At 46.8% G+C, this 25,210-nt stretch overlaps 1 protein-coding gene across 5 annotated transcripts in view; it reads left to right on the top strand.

Annotated features, from left to right (window-relative positions):
* The first annotated feature begins 6,232 nt into the window (after positions 1–6,232).
* The window catches only part of SIDT1 (SID1 transmembrane family member 1), an 83,864-nt gene continuing 64,886 nt past the window's right edge, over positions 6,233–25,210 (top strand). For 2 of the 5 annotated variants that reach the window (XM_037909979.2, XM_037909988.2), the window contains exon 1: positions 6,235–6,798. In XM_037909979.2, coding sequence (XP_037765907.1) covers positions 6,601–6,798 — 198 coding nt within the window. In that variant the 5' untranslated portion in view covers positions 6,235–6,600. Of the gene's footprint in view, positions 6,799–25,210 lie in introns of all 5 variants that reach the window. The other 3 variants (XM_037909994.2, XM_037910002.2, XM_037910012.2) reach the window with 2 other exon arrangements.

Raw genomic sequence — 25,210 nt, forward strand, 5'->3', positions numbered from 1 at the left:
AATTAGGCCCAGCTGAGACATTTCTCCTGAAATATCATCAAGCACAGTCAGTGCAATACAGTACTGGGGATGTGTAAGCTTTTTGAGACCATACTTAGCTACGGGATCATTTTTCTCATTGACATCTGCAATACAGTGGTCTACTGTTACATCATGATTTTGCAGGGGGGCATTTACAGCAGAATGATATGATAACCAGCACACTTCATTCAAAAGCCTGAATAATAATGCATAATAATGTATGCTGGCCAACTTCTCATATTTAGTTTTCTTAACAGCTGATCTGCTAAATATTGTATATACAGTGTGTCATAGTATATAGTGCACTGACTATATGTTTCCAATTCTTTCCTCATTGGTACATGTTTTCAGGCATCAGTGATGCCTAGGTCTTCTAGTATAGGGGTCGGCAACCTTTCAGAAGTGGTGTGCCGAGAGTCTTCATTTATTCACTCAAATGTAAGGTGTCGCGTGCCAGTAATACATTTTAACATTTTTAGAAGGTCTCTTTCTATAAGTCTATAATATATAACTAAGCTATTGTTGTATGTAAAGTAAATAAGGTTTTAAAAATGTTTAAGAAGCTTCATTTAAAATGAAATTAAAATGCAGAGCCCCCTGGACCGGTGACCAGGACCCGGGCAGTGTGAGTGCCACTGAAAATCAGCTCGAGTGCCGCCTTTGGCACGCATGCCATAGGTTGCCTACCCCTGGGCTAGTAAGTGTGGTACACATTCTCTAAGTAGCACAGCTACACTGTTATGCTCACCATCTGGAGGCACCATCTGAAGTGAACATAGGCATTAGCTGTATATCCAGATTGTGATCCATGTAGAATTGTTTGATGGATTCTTTAATATGCCAAGTATTGCATGCAGGGGTAATGTCAGCAAATGCAGTCTTGTGGGTAACATCATTCTGAGCTCAAAACTTGATGTTAAGGATTAACATTTTGTGCATTACAATGTCAGTGCTCTCGTCAGCTATCAGTGTATGAATTACAGATAACTGCCATGATGTCACTTTGGACAACTGTGTTAATAGACTGAACAAATTCAAATGCGCAGTTCTTTCTTCTCTAGCTGGTAGGAAAATTAACTTATTTTGCTACCTGGTCTCAAATGTGCTGCATGAACATCATGGATTAATTTATTTTCATAGCAAGGAGTACTTTATCAATCAGTGTTTTTATTTTGTCTTGGTTTGCTCTCTGATATTTCAACATGCTTCTCTCAGCTTTCAGTAGACTCTGCTAGTAAATGTTGAATTCCAAAGCCATGTTTCCAATTGTGTAGAGTTTTCACTGCATCAACGTGAGCTCTCTGAACTAAGTGGCATTTTAGATAGCCCAGTTTCCATTCACTTAGCTTTAGCTTCCGAACAAAAATTACATACGACCTAACACTGACTGAATCCAAAAAAATGTCTCCCGATTTCAAGAAGCCCCTTCCTAGGACGTCAGTTGTTTTGGTTTCCACAGTTTCCATACGCCAATTGTCTTTAAATGTCAAACTGTATTTTTTTTCTGTGCCACTGTTGGTGTCTGTACTCCTAACTTATGCTTGGATGTGGGGTTGTTTGAACAAGGTACCAGTCTAAACCAGTGGTTCTTAACCTTTACTGCAGCCTTCACCCCTTTGGTTCTCAAAATATGTTCTTGCACCCCTTATCAAAAATCATTGAAGTAGGTCAGTTCTTTATACCTAGATATATTTTTTGTTTGTATATTACAGTAATTGTTAAAAAATGTATAATGTTAATAAATACGTAGGTTTGATGAAACAAAGTCGTTGTACTTACATGCCTGTGCTTAATTTGTGTTTTTGATGATTTACCTTCTAAAAAAATCTGGCATGTCTCACACCCCCAGAAAGGGCATCTCACACCCCCAGGGGGTGCGTGCACCCCAGGTTAAGAACCACTTCTCTAAACTGTTTGCAACTGATACAGCAAAGTGTGAGCTACAAATACAGAGGAAGCAGTGAACAGCACAGTGTTGTGAGGTCACCCAAGTCTTGTATTGCAGGAAGATTTTGGTGTCCTTGGCCCTTCTACATCCACTTCTGGGCTAGGGAGAGACAGAGGATGGTCACTGAGTGGGCTCACTGCTCCTGATACCCACTCTCCCTCTCCCCAGCCCAAGGTGGAATGGTCACCAAGCCTGGCCCAGCTGAGCCCTGGCACTGCAGTGTGATACAGCCACCCTGCCACTCCGTTCTGAGAGCCGGGGAAATAGATCACAGTGCCCCTGGCCAACACCCTACCTAGCTAGAACAACTGAGGATATTCTCATTCATATGAATCTCTGATATAAATAAAAAAGTATAACAGCATTATATACAGTAAGATTAGCACAAAATAAAAGAAGCATTCATCTCAATGGAAACTTAAGCATGAAGTGGTAGAGAAAGGCGGTCATCACTAGATCTATAACAAAACAATTGGTTGCAAGTTGAAGTTTCCTAAAAGATTTAAAGCACTTGCTCATTGACCATGTGGTCGGGATGTAATGTGGTTGGGGGGCACAGCCCCCAAAGCAGCAACAGGGGTGAGGCAAATAGAAAAGGCTGTGCCCCCCCTACAGTACCTGGCCCTTTTCCCCACACCTGGGGCCACAATCCTCCCTCCTTGCCAGGTCACCTAGACACACAGGAGCCCAAGACCCCCTCCCAAGAGCCTCAGCCCCTACTGTCCCCTCCCAGGAGCTCCTGCCTTCCCCACCCTTCTCCTTACCCCTCCCTGCTGGCTCAGGTCCCACCCCACTTCCCAGACCCCAGCACCCCCAGTTTCAGCAGATTGAGGACCCAGCATGCAGACGCAGGTGCCAACTGTGCTCCCAGCATGCATGCGTGGCCATGTGTGCACACAGATTACAGGGACCATTGGTAGGGATATGGATGTACATCATGCTTGCCACCTGGTATCTTGGGAAGTGTAGAGATTTTGACCATGGAGTTCTCCAAAGACTGGAGTGTCTGCTGAGTCTGGGGTCTTTGGGCATGTAGGTCAGCAATGGGTTGCAGCGTCTGAGTTTCTTGCCTGAGCAAACCCATGATGTTCTAATGCATTTCCTGATGCACCTCTTGGGCCTTTTCCCTCTCCAGCAGCAACCGTCATCTCCATTCTTGGTCATTCTCTGTAGTCACAGGCTCAGTGGATCCTCCCCATAGACTGGGGGAGGGTCCTTCAGCTCCCGGAACCCAAAGAGAGAGACACACCAGATCCCCCACTCACCCAGTGCATGTATATCAACACATATGTTACCTTGAACATTAGAATGAATGTTAGAATGAAGGCTTTGCATTGTAGTGTGAGCAAAATTACACAACACAAACTCCTGTGAGGAGGCATAGTGATCTTGTAGGGGGGACTGGTCTGTGTAGGGTACAGAAAGAGACTGAAGTGCTGCAGGGAGAGAGAGGGGACAGGGAAGTGCTGTCAGCAATAGGCCTTGATCAGAGTGTAGCAAATGCTACTGAGTCACTTTTTATGCTGGGGATTGCACCTAAATTTCAATTTCCAGTCAAACAGTAAAGTTTAAACTAAATAAATAAAAATTAAATAAATGAATACATAAATAAATTGCTTAATAAGATAATTTTGCACTAATATTTTAAAAAGGTAAATAGGAGGACTGGGGTAATTATAGGCCTCTCAGCCGGACATCAGTTCTGGACAGAATAACGGAATGTCTGATATGGGACTCAATAAAGAATTAAAGAAGGATCATATAATTGAATTAATGCTAATAAACATGGGTTTATGGAAAATAGATTCTATCTAACCGGATACCTTGTTGTGATGAGATTGCAAGTCTGATTGATAAAGGTAATAGTGGTGATATAATATACTTAGACTTCAGCAAGGCATTGTTGCCACATGACATGTTGATTAAGAAACTAGAGACAACACGGTGCTCATCAAGCGGATTAAAAACTAGCTGACAGGTCTCAGAATGTAATTGTAAACAAGGAATCATCACTGAATGGATGTGGTTCTAGTGGGGTCCTGCAGGCATCAGTTCTTGGCCCTCTGCTATTTAAAATGTTTATGATGACCTGGAAAAAAACATGAAGTCATCATTTCAGATGTCACAAAAATTGGGGGAAGGAGTGGTAAATAACAATGAAGACAGGTCAGCAAAACAGGCTAGAGGTAAACGTATACATCTAGGAACAAAGAACGTAGGCCATAGTTAGCAGAAGGGGAACTGTGTCTTAGGAGGCAATGCCTCTGAAAAAGACTTGGAGGTTATGGTGGATAATCAATTGAACACAAGCTCCCAAGTGCAACAAAGTAGCCAAAAGGGCGAATGTCATCTCTGAATGTATAAACCAAGGAATATCAAGTAGGGAAGGTATATTAACTCTGTATTTGGTGTGACCGATACTGTAACACTGTGTCCAGTTCCGGTGTTCCCAATTCAAGAATGATGATTAAAATATGAGAGGGTTCAAAGACGAGCCATGAGAATGATTAAAAGATTAGAAAACATGCCTTATGGTGATACAGTAGAACCTCAGAGTTACGAACACCAGAGTTACTAACTGACTGGTCAACCACACACCTCATTTGGAACCAGAAGTACAATCTGGCAGCAGCAGAGCGGACAAAAAATAAAATAAAAAAAGGAAAGTATAGTACTGTGTTAAATATAAACTACTAAAAATAAAGGGAAAGCGGCATTTTTCTTCTGCATAGTAAAGTTTCAAACCTGTATGAAGTCAACATTCAGTTGTAAACTTTTGAAAGAAAAACCTTTACATTTTGTTCAGAGTTACGAACATTTCACAATTATGAACAACCCCCACTCCTAAGGTGTTTAACTCTGAGGTTCTACTGTAGATTCAAAGAGCAAAATCTGCTTAGTTTAATAAAGAAGAGATTAAAAGGTGACTTGATCTCAATCTGTAAGTACCTACACCGGCAACACAAATGTGATAATAGAGGGCTTTTCAATCTAGCAGACAAAGGTATAAGAAGATCCAATGACTGGAAGTTGAAGCTAGACAAATTCAAACTGGAAATCAGGTGCAAATTTTTAACAGTGAGAATAACTTTTCCTTTAATTTACAAACAAACCTGATTTCTAAATTAACATGATGGCTAGAGAAGTACAAGTTATGATTATAATTTATATGATACGGTTGCTCCAAATCCTGTTTTTGAGTGAATATTTAAAATGTAGGTAAAATCTTTTTGTATTTTCCCTCCAGGTCGTTTGTTTGTTTGTTTTTATGACGGCTCTTGGTGACTCTGATGCACGCACTCTTTCTAAATCACCTGTGGGTGAGGCTGAGCTCAAATTGTGTCTTCTTTTAAAGATCAGAATAAAAATCATTTAGATTCACCAAGAGGCGCTAATATATCTTAGATCTTTCTCCTCGGCAGAAGCATATACCCATGAAATGTTCCTGTAAAAAATGTTAGACTAGACCTCTGCTGCCTTTCAAATAGACTGACACGTCTACTGGTCTGTAGGGTCACGAAACCAGGTTTCTCTTTAAAGAGAAAGGTAGCCCTGAGCGTTAATTAGAATGGCGCTTGATCAGAATGGGGCTAGGTCTGAAGCAATTGAGTGCTGCAGGAGCGGACACTTAGCCGTCTGTCTCGCGGCCTGGGGAAACCAGATTGCATTGAATAATTGATTTCCAGTCCGGGTAAATCAAAACAGTCAGCAGAGCTGGAAGAGCAGCATTTAAGAATGCATCCCATGAAGTGAGCTGTAGCTCAGGAAAGCTGATGCTCAAATAAATTGGTTAGTCTCTAAGGTGCCACAAGTCCTCCTTTGCTTTTTGCGGTTTTCAGAGAGGCTCCTTTGAACATGTCCATACATTTCCCAAAACCTCTTAACCCGTAAAATAACTGGGGCTGTCTGGGTGACAGATGGGAACTATGCGGTTACGATATGAAGGCAGGTCTTGTTACTGACGGTTTCCTGCTTTCGACAAGGCACCTGCTCTTCACAATTTGGTCCTGGATTTGTTTTACTCGACTTGACCTTGCTCCCCCAGTCTCAGCTGGTCGAGGCAATACAGAGCCAGGATCCCTGCAGGAGAGCGGTTGTCGGTTTTCAACCAGCTAAAGATGGGGGTTAAACACGGCCCCCCGGCGCCGAGCGCTCTTTCCAGCCCAAGCCCCCCCCAAGACGATCCCATTTGGAAACCACTGGGCTTCAAGCCGGGGGGGACCAGTCCTAGAAACGATTGCGGCGAGGCCAGTTGCTTCGGCTCCCCCGCCCTGCCCGGGGGCAGAGTCTGACTGCAGCTCCCCCCGCCGGGGCTGGCTTCCCACGCAGGACTGGGGGTTGGTAAGCGGGCCCCTTGCCGGCTCTCTCACAAGTCTCCAGCAGAGCGGCGCGGGAGCTGGGCGGGCGCAGGGGCAGGAGCGAGCCGCAGCCCCTCCAGGGGAGGAAATGAAGGCGAGGGCAGGGAACCCAGCCCGGCCCCGCTCTCAAGGTTTCCTCAGTGTGTCACCCGCGGCGGGCGGGCGCGGCAGCCGGGCGCCCGGGGAGCCCCGCGCGGAGCCGTAGCCAGCCTCGGGCTCCGGGCGGCTTCGCAGGGCACTTCGCAGTCCGGGGCCAGCCGCGGCGCGGGGACCATGAGCGGCCTCGCCTTGCTCTGCGGCTTGCCCTGGCTCCTGGGGGTGCTGCCGCAAGCGCTGCAGGCCGGGGCTGGTGGAAGGAGCGGCCGACCCCCCCCCACCAAAGCGGCGGATTTCGACCGGGTCTACGCAGGGACGGTGACCGTCAACCGCGAGGAGATCTACGCCTTCAATTACACCAGCAAGCCGGGCCAGGTAAGGGCTGCCCAGCCTCCGCGGCTGGCCGTCGCTCCGGGCGCCTCCCGAGCCCGCCCCGCTGCGAGGCTTCCTGAAGACTTATTGCTAGGGTGGGAGGTCACCGCACCCTCCCGCTCCTCTCCCGAGCCCTTGCCTGGATGTGGCTACCCTTCCCTGTGCCCAGCCACGCAGGGAGTGCTGTTCCCCAGCACAGTGCGGGGTGCTGTGCTTTCCCGCCCCGGGCATGTGGGACATGCAGGGTCTCTGACCCCCCCCACACACACACACACCCCGCGCTGCATTAGCTTCCCAGCCGTGCAAGAAATGGACGCGTCCCCCACCATTCCGCTGCTCTTTGCACATGCCGTCTCCCTCTTTGGCTGGGGATTACGTTATTGTGATGTAACTATCTATCCCCAGTCGCCACCTGCAGCTCTGAGCCTTTTCCAGGGCTCCCCCTCAGCCCTGAATTTCGCAAAATAAAAGGGGAGCAATCACACCCATTTATCTGGGCAGGAGGAAGGAAGTGGCAGCCTTCAATTGCATAGATCGCTGCTATCCTAATAAGGTCACATCAGCTGAGAGGATAGCGCTATACCAACGCAATTATCTAGGCAACACACCGGTTTTGTCTAACTGGTCCCAACTTCCTGTGGTCAATGTTTAAAGGCCATAGTGGAGTTCAGTAACTAGTACATGGGCAAAACATCTATGCTCACAAACCTTTTTGTGAGTATCATTTTTCACACTTTAATGTCTAAGTAAGATCAGCATTCTCTTCCGAGACCTGCGACCGCACATCATTAGTTGAGATGTAAGGGTCTCTATTGCAAGTAATTTAGATGATTCACAGTCGGGGGAAAAAGGTTGACTGATAGAGGTGTGCTTAATTTTGGTGGTGGTAGGAAGAAACCTATGTTCTAGCCTAGTGTTTTTCTGCAGCACCCTTCTCTATAAGATCTAAACGCTAAAAGTCTTTCCCCATCATCACAGTCCTATATGAATTATCTCATAAATTAATATAGTACCTTTACATCTTAAAGCAGTGGTTTTCAACCTGTGGTCCATGGACCCCTGAGGTCTGCAGACTTTCTAAGATTTCCAAAGGGCCTGCCTCTCCATTTGAAATTTTTAAGGGGTTAGCAAATGAAAAATGGTTGAAAACCACTGACCTCAAACAATGGTTCTCAAACTTTTTTTTTTTTGCACACCACTTGAAAATCGCTGAGGGTCTCAGTAGACCACTTAATGAGCTTTCCAAATGTTGTTTGTACCGTTAGCTAACTATTGTAAAGCACTTTGGATAAAAGGGCTATATTTAAAAAAACCCTTAATTTTTTTTGTTCTACAAATAAAAGCACATAACTCATATTTTAATCAGTAGTCTTTTCTAGTGATGGATGTGCTCTCTCTCCCCCGCCCCGGCAGCCCCCAAGCTGGGGCTGGGAAGGAGGGGGGGTGTCTCTCCCCCGCCACAGAGGTGAGGCTGGGAAGGAGGGCCATCTCTCCCTGGCTGCCACAGCCCTGGAGCTGTGGAAAGTCGCCTCTTTTCCTGGCTGCCGCAGCCCTGCACATCCCACGTTCCCCCCACCCCCTCTTCTCACCCACTCCCTATGCCCCCCAAGGCCACCACCTCACCTTAAATGTATGTGTTCTCCAGGGTCCAGGCACCTAATTAGTGGAGCCACGTCTGCCAGGCTCCACTAATTAGATGGGTGGCCCTTCATTCTATCATGTGCGACTGCCCAGGCACGCACCTTAGAGGGAACTATCCGCAGATCACCTGAATGGAGCTCGTGGACCACTGGTGGCATAGGCGCCAACTTCTCATGGCGCCGGTGGGTGCTCACGCTGGCCCCGCTCTGACTCCACCCTGCCCCACCCCTATTCCAAACCCTTCTCCAAAGTCTTCACCCCCTCCCTGCCCCTATTGGACCCCTCCCCAAATCCCCAGCCCCGCCGCCTCCTCTGAGTGTGCCGCGTTCCCCCTCCCCTCCCAGCTCTTGCTGTGTGAAACAGCTGGGAGCTAGGGGGAAAAAGCAGGCATGCGGCACACTCAGGGGAGGAGGCGGAGGCGAGCTGGGGCGGGGAGCTGCCAGTGGGTGCAGAGCACTCACCAATTTTTCCCTGTGGGTGCTCCAGCACCGGAGCACCCACGGAGTCGGCGCCTATGACCGGTGGTCCACGGACCACAGTTTGAGAACCTCTGTCCTAAAGCATACCAATATGGACAGACTTGTTCTGTCTTCAGTTATACAGGACAAGGGATTAAGGAATATTTTTTGTAAGCTATATTTCTAATGCTCTCTAATAAAATGAAAAAGGTGTTAATGGATGCTAACAAGAAAAAATGGGATTTTTAAAATAAATTGAATTCTGGAATATAAAGTAATCCAGCACTTTATGGATTTCCCTTCCTTCTCCGCCTCCCCCTCCAAAGTGTTATGTAAAATATATCCACATTAAGGCTACAGGGCTATTTCAGTGTTTTGTTGATGTTAGTGATCTAACCAAGTTTTGCTCTCCTGGTTCATGGAAGCACTGGATTGAGGAGGTTGAGAGGATGTATAAACAATAAGCATTATTGGAGTGTCTTTTGCTAATTTGTGATATGAACTATGCTTCCCAAGGTGATTTGGTACTATGATGATGGCCATATAAGTGCATAGCTAGCCAAGTAAACTCTGTAGAGCGAGGAGTCTGTTAGTAGAGAACACAGATTTAGTGATTTTAGTTAGTTCATTTTACTGAATTAATTTCTAATATGTTGTAGAGAGCTGAATGCCTTTACAACTTTTAAAAATAGGCCCATAGGCAGGAATGGTGATCAGGGTAGGCAAGCAGCCTATGTTAACTCCCAGATGTTTAACAAAGTCTGTCTGGTACATCCCAAGCCCACCCTCTACTTTCATGCCATTGCAAGAATTCAGAGCTCCTGCAACGAGAGAGAGAGAGACAGCAAGTTCCAGGCTCCATTGCAGCTGTCTGTGTTTCAAAAACCCCTGTCTCCGTGCCCCATCACACTTCAGCACAAAGACTTTTGCACTGAAGTTAAACCTGCAGCAAACACCTGACATTCAATAAGGTGGAGAAGTCTGGATACTTGAGTAACTAAAGTCAAGCTTCATTTTTAATTAATTTTTTTAAATGAAAAATTCTTCAAATATAGTCCTGGACATACCTGCCTGGAGGGGGGGCGGGGGCACATTGCCAACTCCTGGTGGGAACAGGGAGGAAAATAGTTTTTGAAAATGTTATTGTGCTAAAAGGCTTCTAATGTGAGGAGAACCCATAATGGACCCAGCACAGCCTCTAGTGAGCTTGGGTTTATTCAGCCAGAAGCCCCACAACTGCTGGCATCAATTAGCCTTGTCAGTATCCTCCAAGAAACTCTGGCTTATTAGAGGCAATTGGCATCAGGCATGTGTTTCCCCCAGAAGGTGGGGATATAAACCAGCAGCAGAGGCCACACTAGGGTCAATCATATGGGGGCTCTTGAGCACAGCTGGGTGTACATATGTCTGCATTTTGTCCCATAAATGATTCAGAAAGGTAGGTCTGTCCTAGGGTATTTGTGGTCTCACTTTTTCTTTGGTTGCTGGTTGGAGGGAGGCTTCACTTTAAACTGAGACTCTACGCAGGTGGGCAGATTCCTTTTGTACCTGGTCAACAGCTGCAGTGTAACGGAACCTCTCAGGATCCTTTAGCCATTATAAGCTTTGGCTCAGTGAGCCTCGAGAGTCTGAGCAGCTATCAGGATTTATACAGTACTAAAAAATGATACAGCAGAGTTTACCTTCTAGCAGTGTGACTTAATATTCATTCCCCTTCAACAATCTCTCCTGTCCCCAAAGTGCCTCTCAGTGGTGAGTCAGCTAAACTTGGCTAACCTCGTGCCATGCCTCAGTGTTCCTCCGGAGTTTCCCCATCCATTCGGGTTAATTTTGTGTTCTGGCCAACTAGCCAGAAGCTCTTCGTGCCTTGAGATGGAAATTGATGGGGGCCCACAAGTCTTCTGCGTGGATGATTAATCCTAGTTATGGCAAGTCTGTGTTGAGTGCAGGAGCATTTTACTCCTGGAAGGGCTGCAGAGGGAAAATGTGATTCTAACTGGCTTCATCTGGCCTCCTACCTCTGGGTAACTCCTCTTCCCTTCACTGTTCTGAGGGCAGATATACAAAGCAGGAGACAAACATTCAGAGAGCCAAAGTAATAATGACAAGACCTGTGGGTCTCCATATGCCCTAGCAGCAGGCCCGCTGATTGGGGAAGGGGGCAATTACCCAGGGGCCTGGGCGATTTAAAAGGGCCCACGGCAGCCGGGAGCCCCGGCCCCTTTTAAATTGCCCAGGCGGGCCGCAGGACTCCTAGGCACGCGCGGGGTGGTACCGGTGGTGGTGAAGGTAGCTGGGCAGGCATGTGGGAGCCTTGGCCATGCCGGAAAAGCATGCCCAGCTGTGCAGCCGGCGGTAGATCACTGGGCGCCCAGCAGCGCAGGTGCAGCACCCGTCCTGGGGCCCGGAATTGCTGTAGGCGGCCTGCCTAGCAGGCTCTGTGTAGACTCCAGTCAGCCATGCCCATTTCTGTGGCTGCTGGGTTGCATAATGCCTGCCAGCATGCCTGGCATACAGTCAGCGAGGGAGATGGGCTTAGACTTCTCTTAAGCTCTTGCTGGATGGCAGACTGGGAGCAGAACTGTTGTACCTAGCTGGTTCTCCCAACACCTCTCTGGTTTCTAGAAAGGACTTGGGCCTGACTGACCTCAAGAGACATTGACTGCCTCTAGTTGCTCCCTTCCCATGCTGAGCATAGACACACATGGTTAGAGGACGAGATGGCATGTGTAAGACCTACATCTCTCTCATACATGCATGCAAAGTCTAGTGGCTGTAGCACCAGGGAAGATGGTTCTGTTCCTGGGTCTGCACAAGATTGGCTGTGAGACCTTAGGTAAGTCACGGCCTTCCTGTGACTCAGTGGCCCTGTGTGTAAAATGGGAATAACGGTATTATTTGTATCTATCAGGTTGTATAATGTCCACAATTGTAATAGATTTCCATTCGTTTGGGCTCCTCTGGAACATAAACTTCTAGCCCACATGCATCACCCTGCAGGATCAAGCCTATATATAAAATGACCTTATATTGTTTCTCTCAGTCTTTCTGATGGTAATTTAGGAATGTGCACCACATAGTGATATTAACATATGGCTCTCATGCAACACTCTCCTTGTCTGAACTACACTGGCTGCACTGTCTGTCACAAAACTAGTCGTGGCTCTGAGGAAAAGGTAGAAAGCCAGCAAGCTGCAGGGTCTGGAAGCACTGGAGACAGCAGCAGGAGGTGCTCTGTGCCTGTTCACTAGGCTACTCTGCATTGTTTGGCTTCTCTGGAGGGGGACTGAGTGGAGCAAGCCACTCTCTTCCACCCCTTTGCTTGCTTTCTCATGGACTTGGCTGCAGAAGGGCCCAAATGCTTCGTCCAGTTTGACTTGAGGGCTATTCTTCCTAACAGAGGGAAAGCAGCACAGAGCCAGAGGAAAGCTGAGATAGTGGCTGTAATTGATTGGCAGAAGTAAAGCACAGGAAGCCACAATGGCACTGTAAGGAACCAATGGGTGAAATGTCTGTTTGGTGGGACTAAAAAATTTCTGCACATACTTCTTTTTAAATTAGAAAATATTTAAAACAAAAGTGAAACATTTCTTACACTGGCACAATACGGCACACAAAGGGGAACATGGTCCCTGCCCTAAAATTATTAGATGGCTGGAAGGCCAACTACCTCATTTGAGTTTTCCCATGTAGCTTTGCTAGCAACTGCATTGTTCAAACAGCTGGAAGTCCTTCATTGTGGTCTCCCCAGCAGCAATCTGAAATTGCTAACCTTGCTACTTGCATAGCTGTTTGTTTAATGGGGAACTGTTAATTGTTTTTTTAATGTTTACATTATTACACAAGTGCATTCTGGCACACATAACAAAGCCAGTTGTGTGCCCTGCAAAACTCATGCAGGCAATTAGGTAAGTAAACATCTAAATGATGACCTTATTGGGGACCTCAGGGCTTGGAAGAGGATAAATATGGAGTAGCAGTTAATTTTACTAAGTCCTAGTGAATTTTACTCTGCTGGCAAAACAGAGAAGGCTCCATGCAGCTGGTGAGAGAACCTACCCTGCTCCTATACAACACCAACCCAGGGACTTTGTGTGGAAAGAAATATGCCACAGTTATGGAGGAATCCAAGAGAGCTACCTTCTTCATCCCCATCAACTCTGGCAGTCACCCCAACTTCATTAATCGTATTGGACAGCCAACCGTCTTCTCTGTGCAGAGCTTTCGCTACTTCCTTGCAAAGATTAACTCTGCACAGGACAGTCTCTGGGCATGAGGGATGCCAAGCTAGAACAGAAATCAGAACTTCACCCTCCTTGACAGAGTTTGGACCAATTGCACAAGTGCATAAAATAGAAGCTCTGTGAGACATCTGGGCCATCATATGTGCCTCAGGCCACTGGACGTAATAGCTAGCAAAATCCAGCAAAGAACAGCATCACCCCCTACTGACCAAAATCATGAGCACTTCTCCTGGAGCAGGCAACTTACCTGCTGGACCCCCAAAAGAGTGTGATAGTCCAAGGATGATCGAGAAACCAAGGCTGTGCTAATGATCTTGCAAACTGTTGCCCTGTCTCCAGCTTCCCTTTCCTGGGCAAATCCATTGGATTCTGAACACCTCCACTTTACAACAGTCTGCTCATATCCTGGCGCCTTCCTAATAAAGATCCAGCCCAGCCACAACACAGAGCTGGTTCTAATAGGGTTAGTGGATGACACTTTCCCTCTCCCTGCCCTTGTGGCTATGAACAGAGGCCAAATCTCAGCGACCGTACTACTCATCCTGTCAGCAAGTTTTTGACAAAGTGCTCAGAGGCTAGCTACTGGCTCAGGTTTCATTCCAAATCTGGCTCCTGGTGGTGCAGGTCACTGGAACAGGGGGAATAGCTCCTGGGTCTCCCACCACCCAGGTGGGTGCCCTAACCACTGGAGTACAAAGCCCTTCTCATGCTCTCTCTTTGGCCCTCTGACTCTTGAAGCTGTTCCGTTGTGTGTAACTACTTAAACAGGAGAGATTGAAGGAGCCCTACACCGGACTATCCTATAGCTCAGTGGTCAGAGCAGGCACCTGCAGGGTGGGAAATGCTGGTTCAAACCTGTTTGCCCAATCAAGCAGAGGGGGGAACTGAACCTAGGTCTCCCACCTCCCAGGTAAGTGCTCTAACCACAGGGCTAAAAGTAATGAAGTGACCACCAACTCCCCCCAACTTTGTGTGGAGTGAGGTAGGTGCCTAACTCATTCTCACAAGAAATGACTTAAGCTGCCTGACGCCAGGAGAGAGGTTCCTGGCTGTGACTCCCAAACAAAGATAGGCACTTCCCTGCAGACCAGACTCCATGAGTGGGACGGAGCTCAGGATACATCCCTCTCATCAGCATCTCCCATTGGCTAACTTAGGCAGCTCCCTGCCTAGCATGCTGGCTTTGGCGAATCGCATTCTGTGGTGCCTATCTCTCTCCATTCATTGTCCAGGAGCAGAGGTGACTAGCATAGGCTGTATGAATTGCATTGTTCCAGTGATGAGTTGTGTTTTTGTGTGTTTATTATTATTTTTTTTTAGGGGCCTAAAAGTTGGGCATTGCAATGCTCAGCATAACAATACCTATGTCCCTTTATGTGGACCCTGGACCGGCCCTTCACACTAAGAGTTTATGGGGATTAGCAATAGGAAACAACAATTTACAGAGAAGGTAGGGAGGCAAAAGTTGCATCATCTTGGAGCTCCATATTTATTTTCCTTCAATGACTTCCCACTCAGATTTGTCATTCAAAACAATTGGTAGGGTGAGGAGGAGCAATGTTCTGCACTTACAGTCAGTTCATTCACTGCCACCGCCCCCCAGCTCAGCGGAGATTCAGTTGAATTCTCTGGTTTCAGAAGGTGCTTTAAAGCCTACTGGGCCAGTCTCTCTTGGCCACCTCCAAATTGGCATGATTCTGCCTCTTCTGCAGCCCTGTCTCTTGCCTGTCGAACTTCGTAACAGCTTGTGTGCCTGCGCGTTAGAGATGTTCCCTGCCCAGTGCTTTTGGCTTCGTGCCCTCAGTTTGTCAGGCCCAGGACCAAGCACGGAGGGAGAAGCGTAAGACCTCTCTCTACCCCTTTTCCCTTCACAAGTGTCCCTAGCATCTACAGGGGATTGCATCAGTGATTCTGCACTGAGGCCAAAACTTTCTTTTTCCCCAGCCTGTTGGGGAGGGAAGAAGGGGAGACATTTCCTCTTTCCTCCACCTTCAGGCAGAGTAATTACAGTAGCCACTGCAGCTCCAATACCTACCCCCTATGACGGACAGGAGGCGCCATATAGTAGGCTTTCCTCTGGGAGACCCTAGTGTTGAGCCCTCTGCCACCCAGGAAGTGTGCACCCCATACATGGGTACCCCAAATCCTCCCTGCATGATTAGGGGAACCCCACTGGGGTGCCCTTTGCTCCCCAACAGAGGGAAGCCGGCTTTGCACCGCTGATGCTGTCCCCCCAGCTCAGCAGACCCAGAGTGTGACTCTAACTAGAACTGATAACATTGCCCCTGGGGGAAGGCTGCCGCAACTGCAGCGCTGCCATCCCCACTGTGGCATTCTCCAGTGTGGGGATGTGAGGGCTGTGGGGAAGCTCGGCACTTCCTGGGCCTTGGGCTGCAGGTGGATAATACAAGAAGCACAGGTTAACTAAGGGTGTAGCCTGGGAGAGGTCTGTGCTTTGCGGGTGAGGTTAGTGCTCCTGACTTTAGATAACGACATGAGGATTAATAATTTACTGACTTGCACAAGCAAGATTGCTTGAGGTCTGTGTTTGCAGCCAAAGCCTTGTCAGGAAGGGAGATGACTGTGCATGGGCAGGCCATTCATCTGGTTTTGACCCAGATGGTCCCTTTTTTGGGGTGGTTTGTCCCCGTCTGGTACTGGGACACAGTCAGTCGTGGGTTTGTCTGGCATTGGCCAGGGGAATGCCAATTTGAAGAGTGCGCCCCTCCACTCCTGCTGGCATAGCCTCGCACACACTAGGTATGTGAGGTCACGCCTGTGGGGCTGGAGCGGCACGCTCTGCAAATTGGCATTCTCTGTATGGTGTGACCTTATACGCATTGGGCATGTCCAGTCATGACAGCAGAGGTGGTCCCACGTTCTTTCCAGAATAGCTGGTATTCTGGGAATGCGTGAGTGTTCACGCTAATGATGTGTGAGGCAGGTTCAGGACAGCCGGATTTTAAACAGGATGCCAGCAAGCCATGGTTCTGGATGGAGCGCTCAGGATGGCATCTGGGCTGTCCTGTATTACACCACTAGGGCTCGACCTAAAGTGTAGAATAAAACATAAAAAGAACAAAAGCAATGTGCAGGTAGAAATACAGACTTTACATCTTGGTGTATCTACAGCTCTCCTCTTACTCCAGTATTTCTAGGATCAGGCAGGAGATGTTCTGACCTCAGCCTCAGTTACTGCCTCCCTCAGTGTGTCCCTTCCCTTCTGTGTGCCTCGGTGTCCGCACCTGTAATATGGAGATAATACTTGGAATCCTCATTACAAAGGATTCCAAAGAAATTTGCTATCTGTATATCCTACATACTTTATACAGCAGATTAATGCTCTCAACCTGAGGCCAAGGTCAACGATGTCTGCAGAGTAGTTCCAGGTGACTCTGATGAGGTTCAATAAGGATAAGTGCAGGGTCCTGCACTTAGGACGGAAGAACCCAATGCACCGCTACAGACTAGGGACCGAATGGCTAGGCAGCAGTTCTGCGGAAAAGGACCTAGGGGTGACAGTGGACGAGAAGCTGGATATGAGTCAGCAGTGTGCCCTTGTTGCCAAGAAGGCAAATGGCATTTTGGGATGTATAAGTAGGGGCATAGCGAGCAGATCGAGGGACGTGATCGTTCCCCTCTATTCGACATTGGTGAGGCCTCATCTGGAGTACTGTGTCCAGTTTTGGGCCCCACACTACAAGAAGGATGTGGAAAAATTGGAGAGAGTCCAGCGAAGGGCAACAAAAATGATTAGGGGTCTGGAACACATGACTTATGAGGAGAGGCTGAGGGAACTGGGATTGTTTAGTCTGCAGAAGAGAAGAATGAGGGGGGATTTGATAGCTACTTTCAACTACCTGAGAGGTGGTTCCAGAGAGGATGGTTCTAGACTATTCTCAGTGGTAGAAGAGGACAGGACAAGGAGTAATGGTCTCAAGTTGCAGTGGGGGAGGTTTAAGTTGGATATTAGGAAAAACTCTTTCACCAAGAGGGTGGTGAAACACTGGAATGTGTTACCTAGGGAGGTGGTAGAATCTCCTTCCTTAGAAGTTTTTAAGGTCAGGCTTGACAAAGCCCTGGCTGGGATGATTTAATTGGGGATTGGTCCTGCTTTGAGCAGGGGGTTGGACTAGATGAGCTCCTGAGGTCCCTTCCAACCCTGATATTCTATGATTCTATGAAGCTGCAACTGCCAAAATTGTGAAGCATCTATCTTCAGGCAGCAACAGTTCCTGTTAGTAATAGCCTGGTCTGGGTGCCTCCTGGAACTTCCTGAGGTGTCTTTGGCCAAGTAAGCTTATAAAACCAAGCACTGTATGCACCTGCTTCAGGCCTTTCTTTGAAGGAAATTCTCTTGTAATCAGATTTGCGCAGGGCATCAAAACTGGAGGGGTCACAAACTCAAAAGGACAGAAGCAGTCCACCCAGTGACCTAGAGTGATGCGAACAGTGGAGAATGCAGACAATAGATGATAATGTTACTATTAGTAAGCATTTCCTGTATGTCCTATTATTAGCTATTCATAAGTCTTTTTACAGTATTACTGCAGCACCCAAAGGCCCCAGTCAGAATCAGGCTCCTATTATGCTAGGTGCTGTATGAACACCTGGACAGACACTCCCTGTGCCAAAGCGCATCAGAAGATTACAACGGATTTTTTTTTTAAAAGCTCTGAAAGTACTCTGCAGAGTATGTGTCCTGAGGCCTTTACACATTGCAGCTTCCTCCCAGGGTATCAGTGTGGCAGATACAAAACTCTGTAATAACCCTGTGTCGCTGTGGGGGTGGGGTGGGCAAATGTACAGTGCAGTAAAAACAATGCTCCTTCTCCTCCCATGAAATGGTGGACTGCCTTTCCAAGAGGTTAAATGTATTACGGAATGGCTCTAGTAACTCCGTAATTTTGGTTGCATCAGGGTGTCTGTTATAATCGCAGTTTGCCCCCTCTCGGCCCTACTCCACAAGTATATATCGTTTTCTGTTTGTAACAAGCTCTCTCTGTTTGCCCCGGGAGCTCTCACACGTTCTTGTGCACAATTTGCTAAACTGGGCTAAGTTCCACTAGTGCAAATCACAAAAGCTTCCTCGGCTACCCTAGGGGCTTGCACAGTGCAGCTAAAACTGGGGCAGTTTCAAGTGTAGACGAGGAATGAGAATGACAACTGTTTGCAATGTGTTTGTAAAGTAAACTGTGAAAGATGGCTAGGGCCCTTCGTTTTCAGTTTTTATTTTATTTAATTTTTTCTGGGAATTTATCAGTGTTTATTTCCACAACAACAAAAATAAGTGAAAATCAGTGCAAAAAACTATTAATAATTTTTCTGGGTAAATATTGGGGTTTATTTTGGAGGATGGAAAGATGACGGAAAAAATATTCCGTAGATAAAAGCTTTGAATTCCGTTCATCAATGCAGAACTAAAACAGAACTCAAAACACAATGCCACCTCTGAGTTTAAGAAAACAATACATCTCTAATCCCCAGATAAAACTTTTCATTTGAATAAACCGTTTACTGTTGTAGACTTAGAACTACTAGTCTATAAATATTTACATTTAATAATTGGGCCACATCATTTGCAGTGCATACACTCAACTTCATCCTTTTTCTCCTGTGGTGTGTTGGTTTTTTTTTTATTATTATTTATTTTTTAAATATTGTTCAAATATTTCCTTGTGTTCTGAAACATATTCTGATACAGATTTTTGTTTTCTTTCCATTTTAGTGTGTCAGATCTTTAGACTGTTATCTGCTAACAGCTTGAAATGTGTACATGGTGGGTGTGAGATTCATCAGTACATTAAGCAAGCATGCACACAAGCTCTGAAGTGCATGCACAACTCGTTTATGGTGTGTATCTTCTAGACTAATCAACAGGCAGCTTTGCATATACACATAGACTAACGTATTATCGTAATACATAGATCTCATGCAATGTATTGTACTTTCCTAATAAAACAAGTTATTTTTATATATTTGGATGATACAAAAGTAGGGTGAAAATCAGAAGAAAAAAAAACTTTGTAAAACCTGGGAATTTTTCGGTAAAAATCAGTTTAAACTGAAAACCAAGGGGCTTAACGATGCCTAATCACAATCATGCTTTGTACCTGGTTGCACGCCCTTTAGGAATGAGGGGGAGGAGGGAAGGTTCTGGGATGAGAATGAGCTGAGAACATCAAAGTGACCCGAAAGGTATAACAGTGTTACAAATCAAGGATAGAGGAGTGAGCATCGGCTGGATCTGTGAAGCCTTCAGTCTCTACAGCTGTCAATCACTAGCACCTTCCATCTGCTAGAACCTGCAGGGCTAGAAGCTATGACCATGGTGGTTCTGGGCTGCTCAGGCCTCTGCATGGCCATTGGAGGCTTAGGCTGGGCTCCCATGGGAGGACCCTGCAAGGCTGGACTTGGCAGAAAGTACTGCCCAGCAGAACCTGAATGGTGGCCCCTCATAGCTCACTGATGGGCCAGTACCACTGCTTCAACCCAGAAGCCATGAAGGGAGCTGTCTGAGCAACAACACAGACTGCCTGCCCATGTTTGCTCCAGACCCTAGGCTCCAGCACCTGACCCTGTTTTGTCCTTGACTTCACTATTCAATTGCTAATCTGCCCTGACCCTGATCTCCTGGTAACCAGACTCTGCCTGCCTTGGGACACCTGATTCTCGGTCTGTCCACTGGTCCATCTCAGACTCTGACTTCCTGGAACCTGACTTAGCCCGACTCCCGCTCTGACCACTAGATCTGACCACCCATGTTGCAGTCATGACTCCATCAGTTCAACACTCTTTTAAGGCTCAAAAAACCCCGAGACCTAGAGACTAATCAGATCAGAAGGGTTGGGGGAGGAATTCAAGTCACAGGGTCACTGAAGTCACCTGCACCAGCCTCTTTTGCCAGGAACTCACAGTGAATCTGCAAAAAGAAAGGGAGTACTTGTGGCACCTTAGAGACTAACAAATTTTTACAAGTACTCCCTTTCTTTTTGCAAATACAGACTAACACGGCTGCTACTCTGAAACCTGTCATTATGCAAGACAGTGAATCTGGTTTCTTATTTGCAAGCAAGATGAATTTGCAAACCTCCAAGAATATATTGAATGTGGGAGTATGTGTCTAACTCTGAGTTGTGTGGCTTCTTCACAATTACAATGCATTGAGACCACTTATATTTTTAAATTAACTAGCACTTCTTGTTAGCTTTCCCAAAATGCAACTTAATGCAACCATGCCGCTTAAATGAACAAGATTTACTTTTATTTGGAACAAAAGAGGGAGAAGAAAATCAGAGAAGTCATTCAAATTACCGTAACACTTTGGCAAAATGTGTGTCAGGTTTGATCTAGGTAAACCTGGCTCTTCCTTAATTACTGATACCATTAGCTGTACACTCAGATTATAGGCCCTAATATTGCAATTGTACTCCTAGATTAGTATTTTGGTAATATTACAACTGCTCCATTTCCAGCAGGTGTTTCAGCCAGAGCTATGTGAAAGGAAATCCATCAAGCCAACTTGACTGTGTCATGTGAACAATATTCAGGGGAAAGTGGGGGGGGGGGGGGCGCACGGGGGAGCGATCACTAAGATCAATTAAATCCCATTAATAGCTGAAAATGACTACTTCATTTGAAGGCAGCTGTCATCATTTCAAAGCCAATAGTTAGTCTCTCAAGGATGTAGCAGAACTCTGCCTCTGTCATTGGATTTATTATATCCCTGCCAGCCTAGCAGTGAACAACACTGCACATATATATATTCCAACCCCAGCTGCTGAACTGTACTGATAGGCATGATGTATAAATGCTGATGGTGTCATCATGTGTGAGTGCCTACAGTCAGAGCTGAAAGGTGAGTGTGGTATCATCCATACATCCTCTATTGGGTTTGATAGGCTCCTCTGGTAGGGAGACGGACTCCGACCAGCTGGGTCTCTTCCATCTATCACAACGATCCCCTTCTCAGATTGTTAGAAATTCAAAAGAGTCCTCAGAGCATATGCAATAAAATATAGAAAGGTCATGTCACTGGTGCTGCAAACATCTTGTAAGTGTTCCCAGCACAGGCAAGAGTGGATGTCTAATCTTAAATCTACCCTGTTGTGCATGTGTCTGTTATGATATGATATGGCATTTAATTCTATGACCATGTATTTACTTCTCAGATAATGCACTCTTCAATAAAGAGGCACATGTATAGAATCTTGTCTTATTGTGTTCATACTCTGTATGCCAGACAGTCCGAGAAAGTAACTTTAATGTGAAAAATATGTTTTATGCTCTAGTCCTGCAGCTTACGGCAGATGATGAAGTGCGGTGTATTTATAGTGGAAAAAATGCTGATATTTATAGGGGGGTTAGAATTAAGTTACATGAATGAAACACCAGAGATAGTATTGCATCTTTCTGTGCATGTATAATTGCTACTTAATTGTATTACGTTATTCGCACATGGAAACCCACTGGCACCCTTTTTTTTGGTCAACTTATTGAACACTTCAGTTTTCAGTTTAGTTATATTTATCTAACTAGAAGTATATGGATAACCTTCAAATCAGCTGCATACAAGTAAAAATATTTCCCTAAAATTTTCACTCATGGGGGGAAAATAATGTGATCATATTTTAAAGAAATCACATCCAGTATCGGGAATACATGGTATTTGCGCTCTTAAGACATTTTGTGGATAAAGCACCTGAAAAACATATAGTTCCACTACTACATCTAAAAAAATTCCGTAGCTGAGTTATTTCTCTGAGAAGCAGTTTCTGAAATACCAGTATACCAAATCCACTGTTCAAAGGGGCATCTGGCTATTAAAGAAGCGACATCATGGGCGGCGGGTATCAAAGGCAGGGGGAGGTTGTGCCCCCAGGCCCGTTTCTGCTTCCCGGGCTGTGCTGCGGGAGGCTTTTCCCCGATGTGGCTGGGGCCCCAGGCTGGGGCAGGGGGCTAATGGGGGCTGGCCTGCGCTCTGGGGCTGGGGGTGGGAGGCTGTGCTGCCCGCCCGGCTTGGGAGGGGTGGGGGGGAGTGTACACTGCCCAACCTCACAGTGCTCTGGGGCTGGGGGGCGGGGCGCGTCGCCAGCTCATCTGCCCGGCATTCCGGGACTGGGGGGGCTCAGGTGGCCGGGGGGGGTGGGGGGGAGAAACGGACTCTGGGCTCCAGCGGGAGGGGCAGGGCCTTGAGCAGAAGGGGTGGTCCCAGCTGGGGTCTAGCCTCCCTGAGCCCAGGGTTCATCCACCGCTCATGAGCGACATCTTCCTAAATATACATGGCTTATTTCTCCCCTTCATCCAAGTCCTTAGAGTGCACAGAGGAGGGCCAGAAGGGAGCTTGTTATAGCTCCCTGATTGTGTGCTGGCCTGGGCTGGGTGTTAAGTTGCCATGTAGCTAATATAAGATGCCAATAGAGAGAGAGCTTTGTCATGCTATGCCCCCATTCACCCACAGCCTGTCCCTTACACTGGGATAGAGTGGGGCAGCTGCCAGCAGGTATTCTCCAATGCCCATTTATGACTGAGGATCTGGCCCTCTTTGTGCTGAGTGGCACAAAGATTGCACCAAGAGAATCTGTCCCACAGTACCTGAGGTGTTGAGAAAATTTAGCAAATTAAGTATTACAGAACTAGATTTATATAATATGTGCTGAGCATGTTTGGGTTAAGTTGAGAGGCAAGAGCAACAAGGGTGATGTTGTGGTGGGCGTCTGCTAGAGACCACCAGACCAGGAGGATGAGGTAGATGAGGCTTTCTTAGGACAACTAAAAGAAGTTTCCAGATCACAGGCCCTGTTTCTCATGGGGGACTTCAATCATCCTGACATCTGCTGGGAGAGCAATACAGCAGTGTACAGATAATCCAGGAAGTTTTTGGAGAGTGCTGGGGACAACTTCCTGGTGCAAGTGGTGGAGGAACCAACTAAGGGTCGTGCTCCTCTTGACCTGCTGCTCACAAACAGGGAAGAATTGGTAGGGGAAGTAGAAGTGGGTGGCAACCTGGACAGCAGTGACCATGAGATGGTAGAGTTCAGGATCCTGACAAAAGGAAGAAAGGAGAGCAGCAGAATATGGACCCTGGACTTCAGAAAAGCAGACATTGACTCCCTCAGGGAACTGATGGGCAGGATTCCCTGGGAGGCTAATATGAGGGGGAAAGGAGTCCAGGAGAGCTGGCTGTATTTTAAAGAAGCCTTATTGAGGGTGCAGGAACAAACCATCCCTTTGAGCAGAAAGAATAGCAAATATGGGAGGCGACTAGCTTGGCTTAACAGAGAAATCTTTGGTGAGCTTAAACACAAAAAGGAAGCTTGCAAGAAGTGGAAACTTGGACAGATGACTCGGGAGGAGTACAAAAATATTGCTCGAGCATGCAGGGGTATAGGCCAAAGCACAAATGGAGTTGCAGCTAGCAAGAGATGTGAAGGGTAACAAGAAGGGTTTCTACAGGTATGTTAGCAACAAGAAGATCAGGGAAAGTGTGGGACCCTTATTAATGGGGGAGGCAACCTAGTGACAGATGATGTGGAAAAAGTACTCAATGCTTTTTTTGCCTCAGTCTTCACAGACAAGGTCAGCTCCCAGACTGCTGCACTGGGCAGCACAGTATGGAGAGGAGGTGAGGAGCCCTAAGTTGTGAAAGAACAGATTAACGACTATTTAGAAAAGCTGGACATGCACAAGTCCATGGGGATGGATCTAATGCATCTGAGGGTGCTGAGGGAGTTGGCTGATGTGCTTGCAGAGCCATTGGCCGTTATCTTTGAAAATTTGTGGCGATGGGGGGAGATCCTGGACGATTGGAAAAAGGCAAATATAGAGCCCAACTTTTAAAAAGGGAAGAAGGAGAATCTGTGGAACTACAGACTGGTCAGCCTCACCTCAGTCCCTGAAAAAATCATGGAGCAGGTCCTTAAGGAATCCATTTTGAAGCACTTGGAGGAGAGGAAGATGATCAGGAACAGTCCAACATGGATTCACCAAGGGCAAGTTATGCCTGACCAACCTGATTGTCTTCTGTGATGAGATAACTGGCTCTGTGGATATGGGGTAAATGGTGGATGTGGTATTCCTTGACTTTAGCAAAGCTTTTGATATGGTCCCCCACATTATTCTTGTCAGCAAGTTAAAAAAGTATGGATAGGATGAATGGACTATAAGGTGGCTAGAAAGCTGGCTAGATCATCGGGCTCAATGGGTAGTGATCAATGGCTCGATGTCTCGTTCGCAGCTGGTATCGAGCGGAGTGCTCCAGGGGTCGGTCCTGGGGCCAGTTTTGTTCAACATCTTCATTAGTGATCTGGATGATGGGATAGATTGCACCCTCAGTAAGTTTGCGCATGACACTAAGTTGTGGGGAGAGGTAGATATGCTGGAGGGTAGGGATAGGGTCCAAAGTGGCCCACTCCTCCAATTTGTCTAGGTCAAAATAAATCTGATGAGGTTCAACAAGGACAAGTGCAGAGTCCTGCACTTAGGACGGAAGAATCCCATGCACCGCTACAGGCTGGGGACTGACTGGCTAAGCGGCAGTTCCGCAGAAAAGGACCTGGGGATTACAGTGGACGAGAAGCTGGATATGAGTCAAGAGTGTGCCCTTGTTGCCAAGAAGGCTAACAGCATATTGGGCTGCATTGATAGGAGCACTGCCAGCAGATCGAGGGAAGTGATTATTCCCTTCTATTTGGCACTGGTGAGGCCACATCTGGAGTATTGTGTCCAGTTTTGGGCCCTCCACTGCAGAAGGGATGTGGAAAAATTGGAGAGAGTCCAGCGGAGGGCAACAAAAATGATTAGGGGGCTGGGGCACATGACTTAGGAGGAGAGGCTGAGGGAACTGGTCTTATTTAGTCTGCAGAAGAGAAGAGTGAGGGGGATTTGATAGCAGTCTTCAACTACCTGAAGGGCGGTTCTAAAGAGGATGGAGCTCGGCTGTTCTCAGTGGTGGTAGATGACTGAACAAGGAGCAATCGTCTCAGGTGGCAGTGGGGGAGGTCCAGGTTGGATATTAGGAAACACTATTTCACTAGGAGGGTGGTGAAGCCCTGGAATGTGTTACCTAGGGAG

The sequence above is a fragment of the Chelonia mydas genome, chromosome 1 (assembly GCF_015237465.2).
Source record: "Chelonia mydas isolate rCheMyd1 chromosome 1, rCheMyd1.pri.v2, whole genome shotgun sequence".
Taxonomy (NCBI): Eukaryota; Metazoa; Chordata; order Testudines; family Cheloniidae; genus Chelonia; species Chelonia mydas.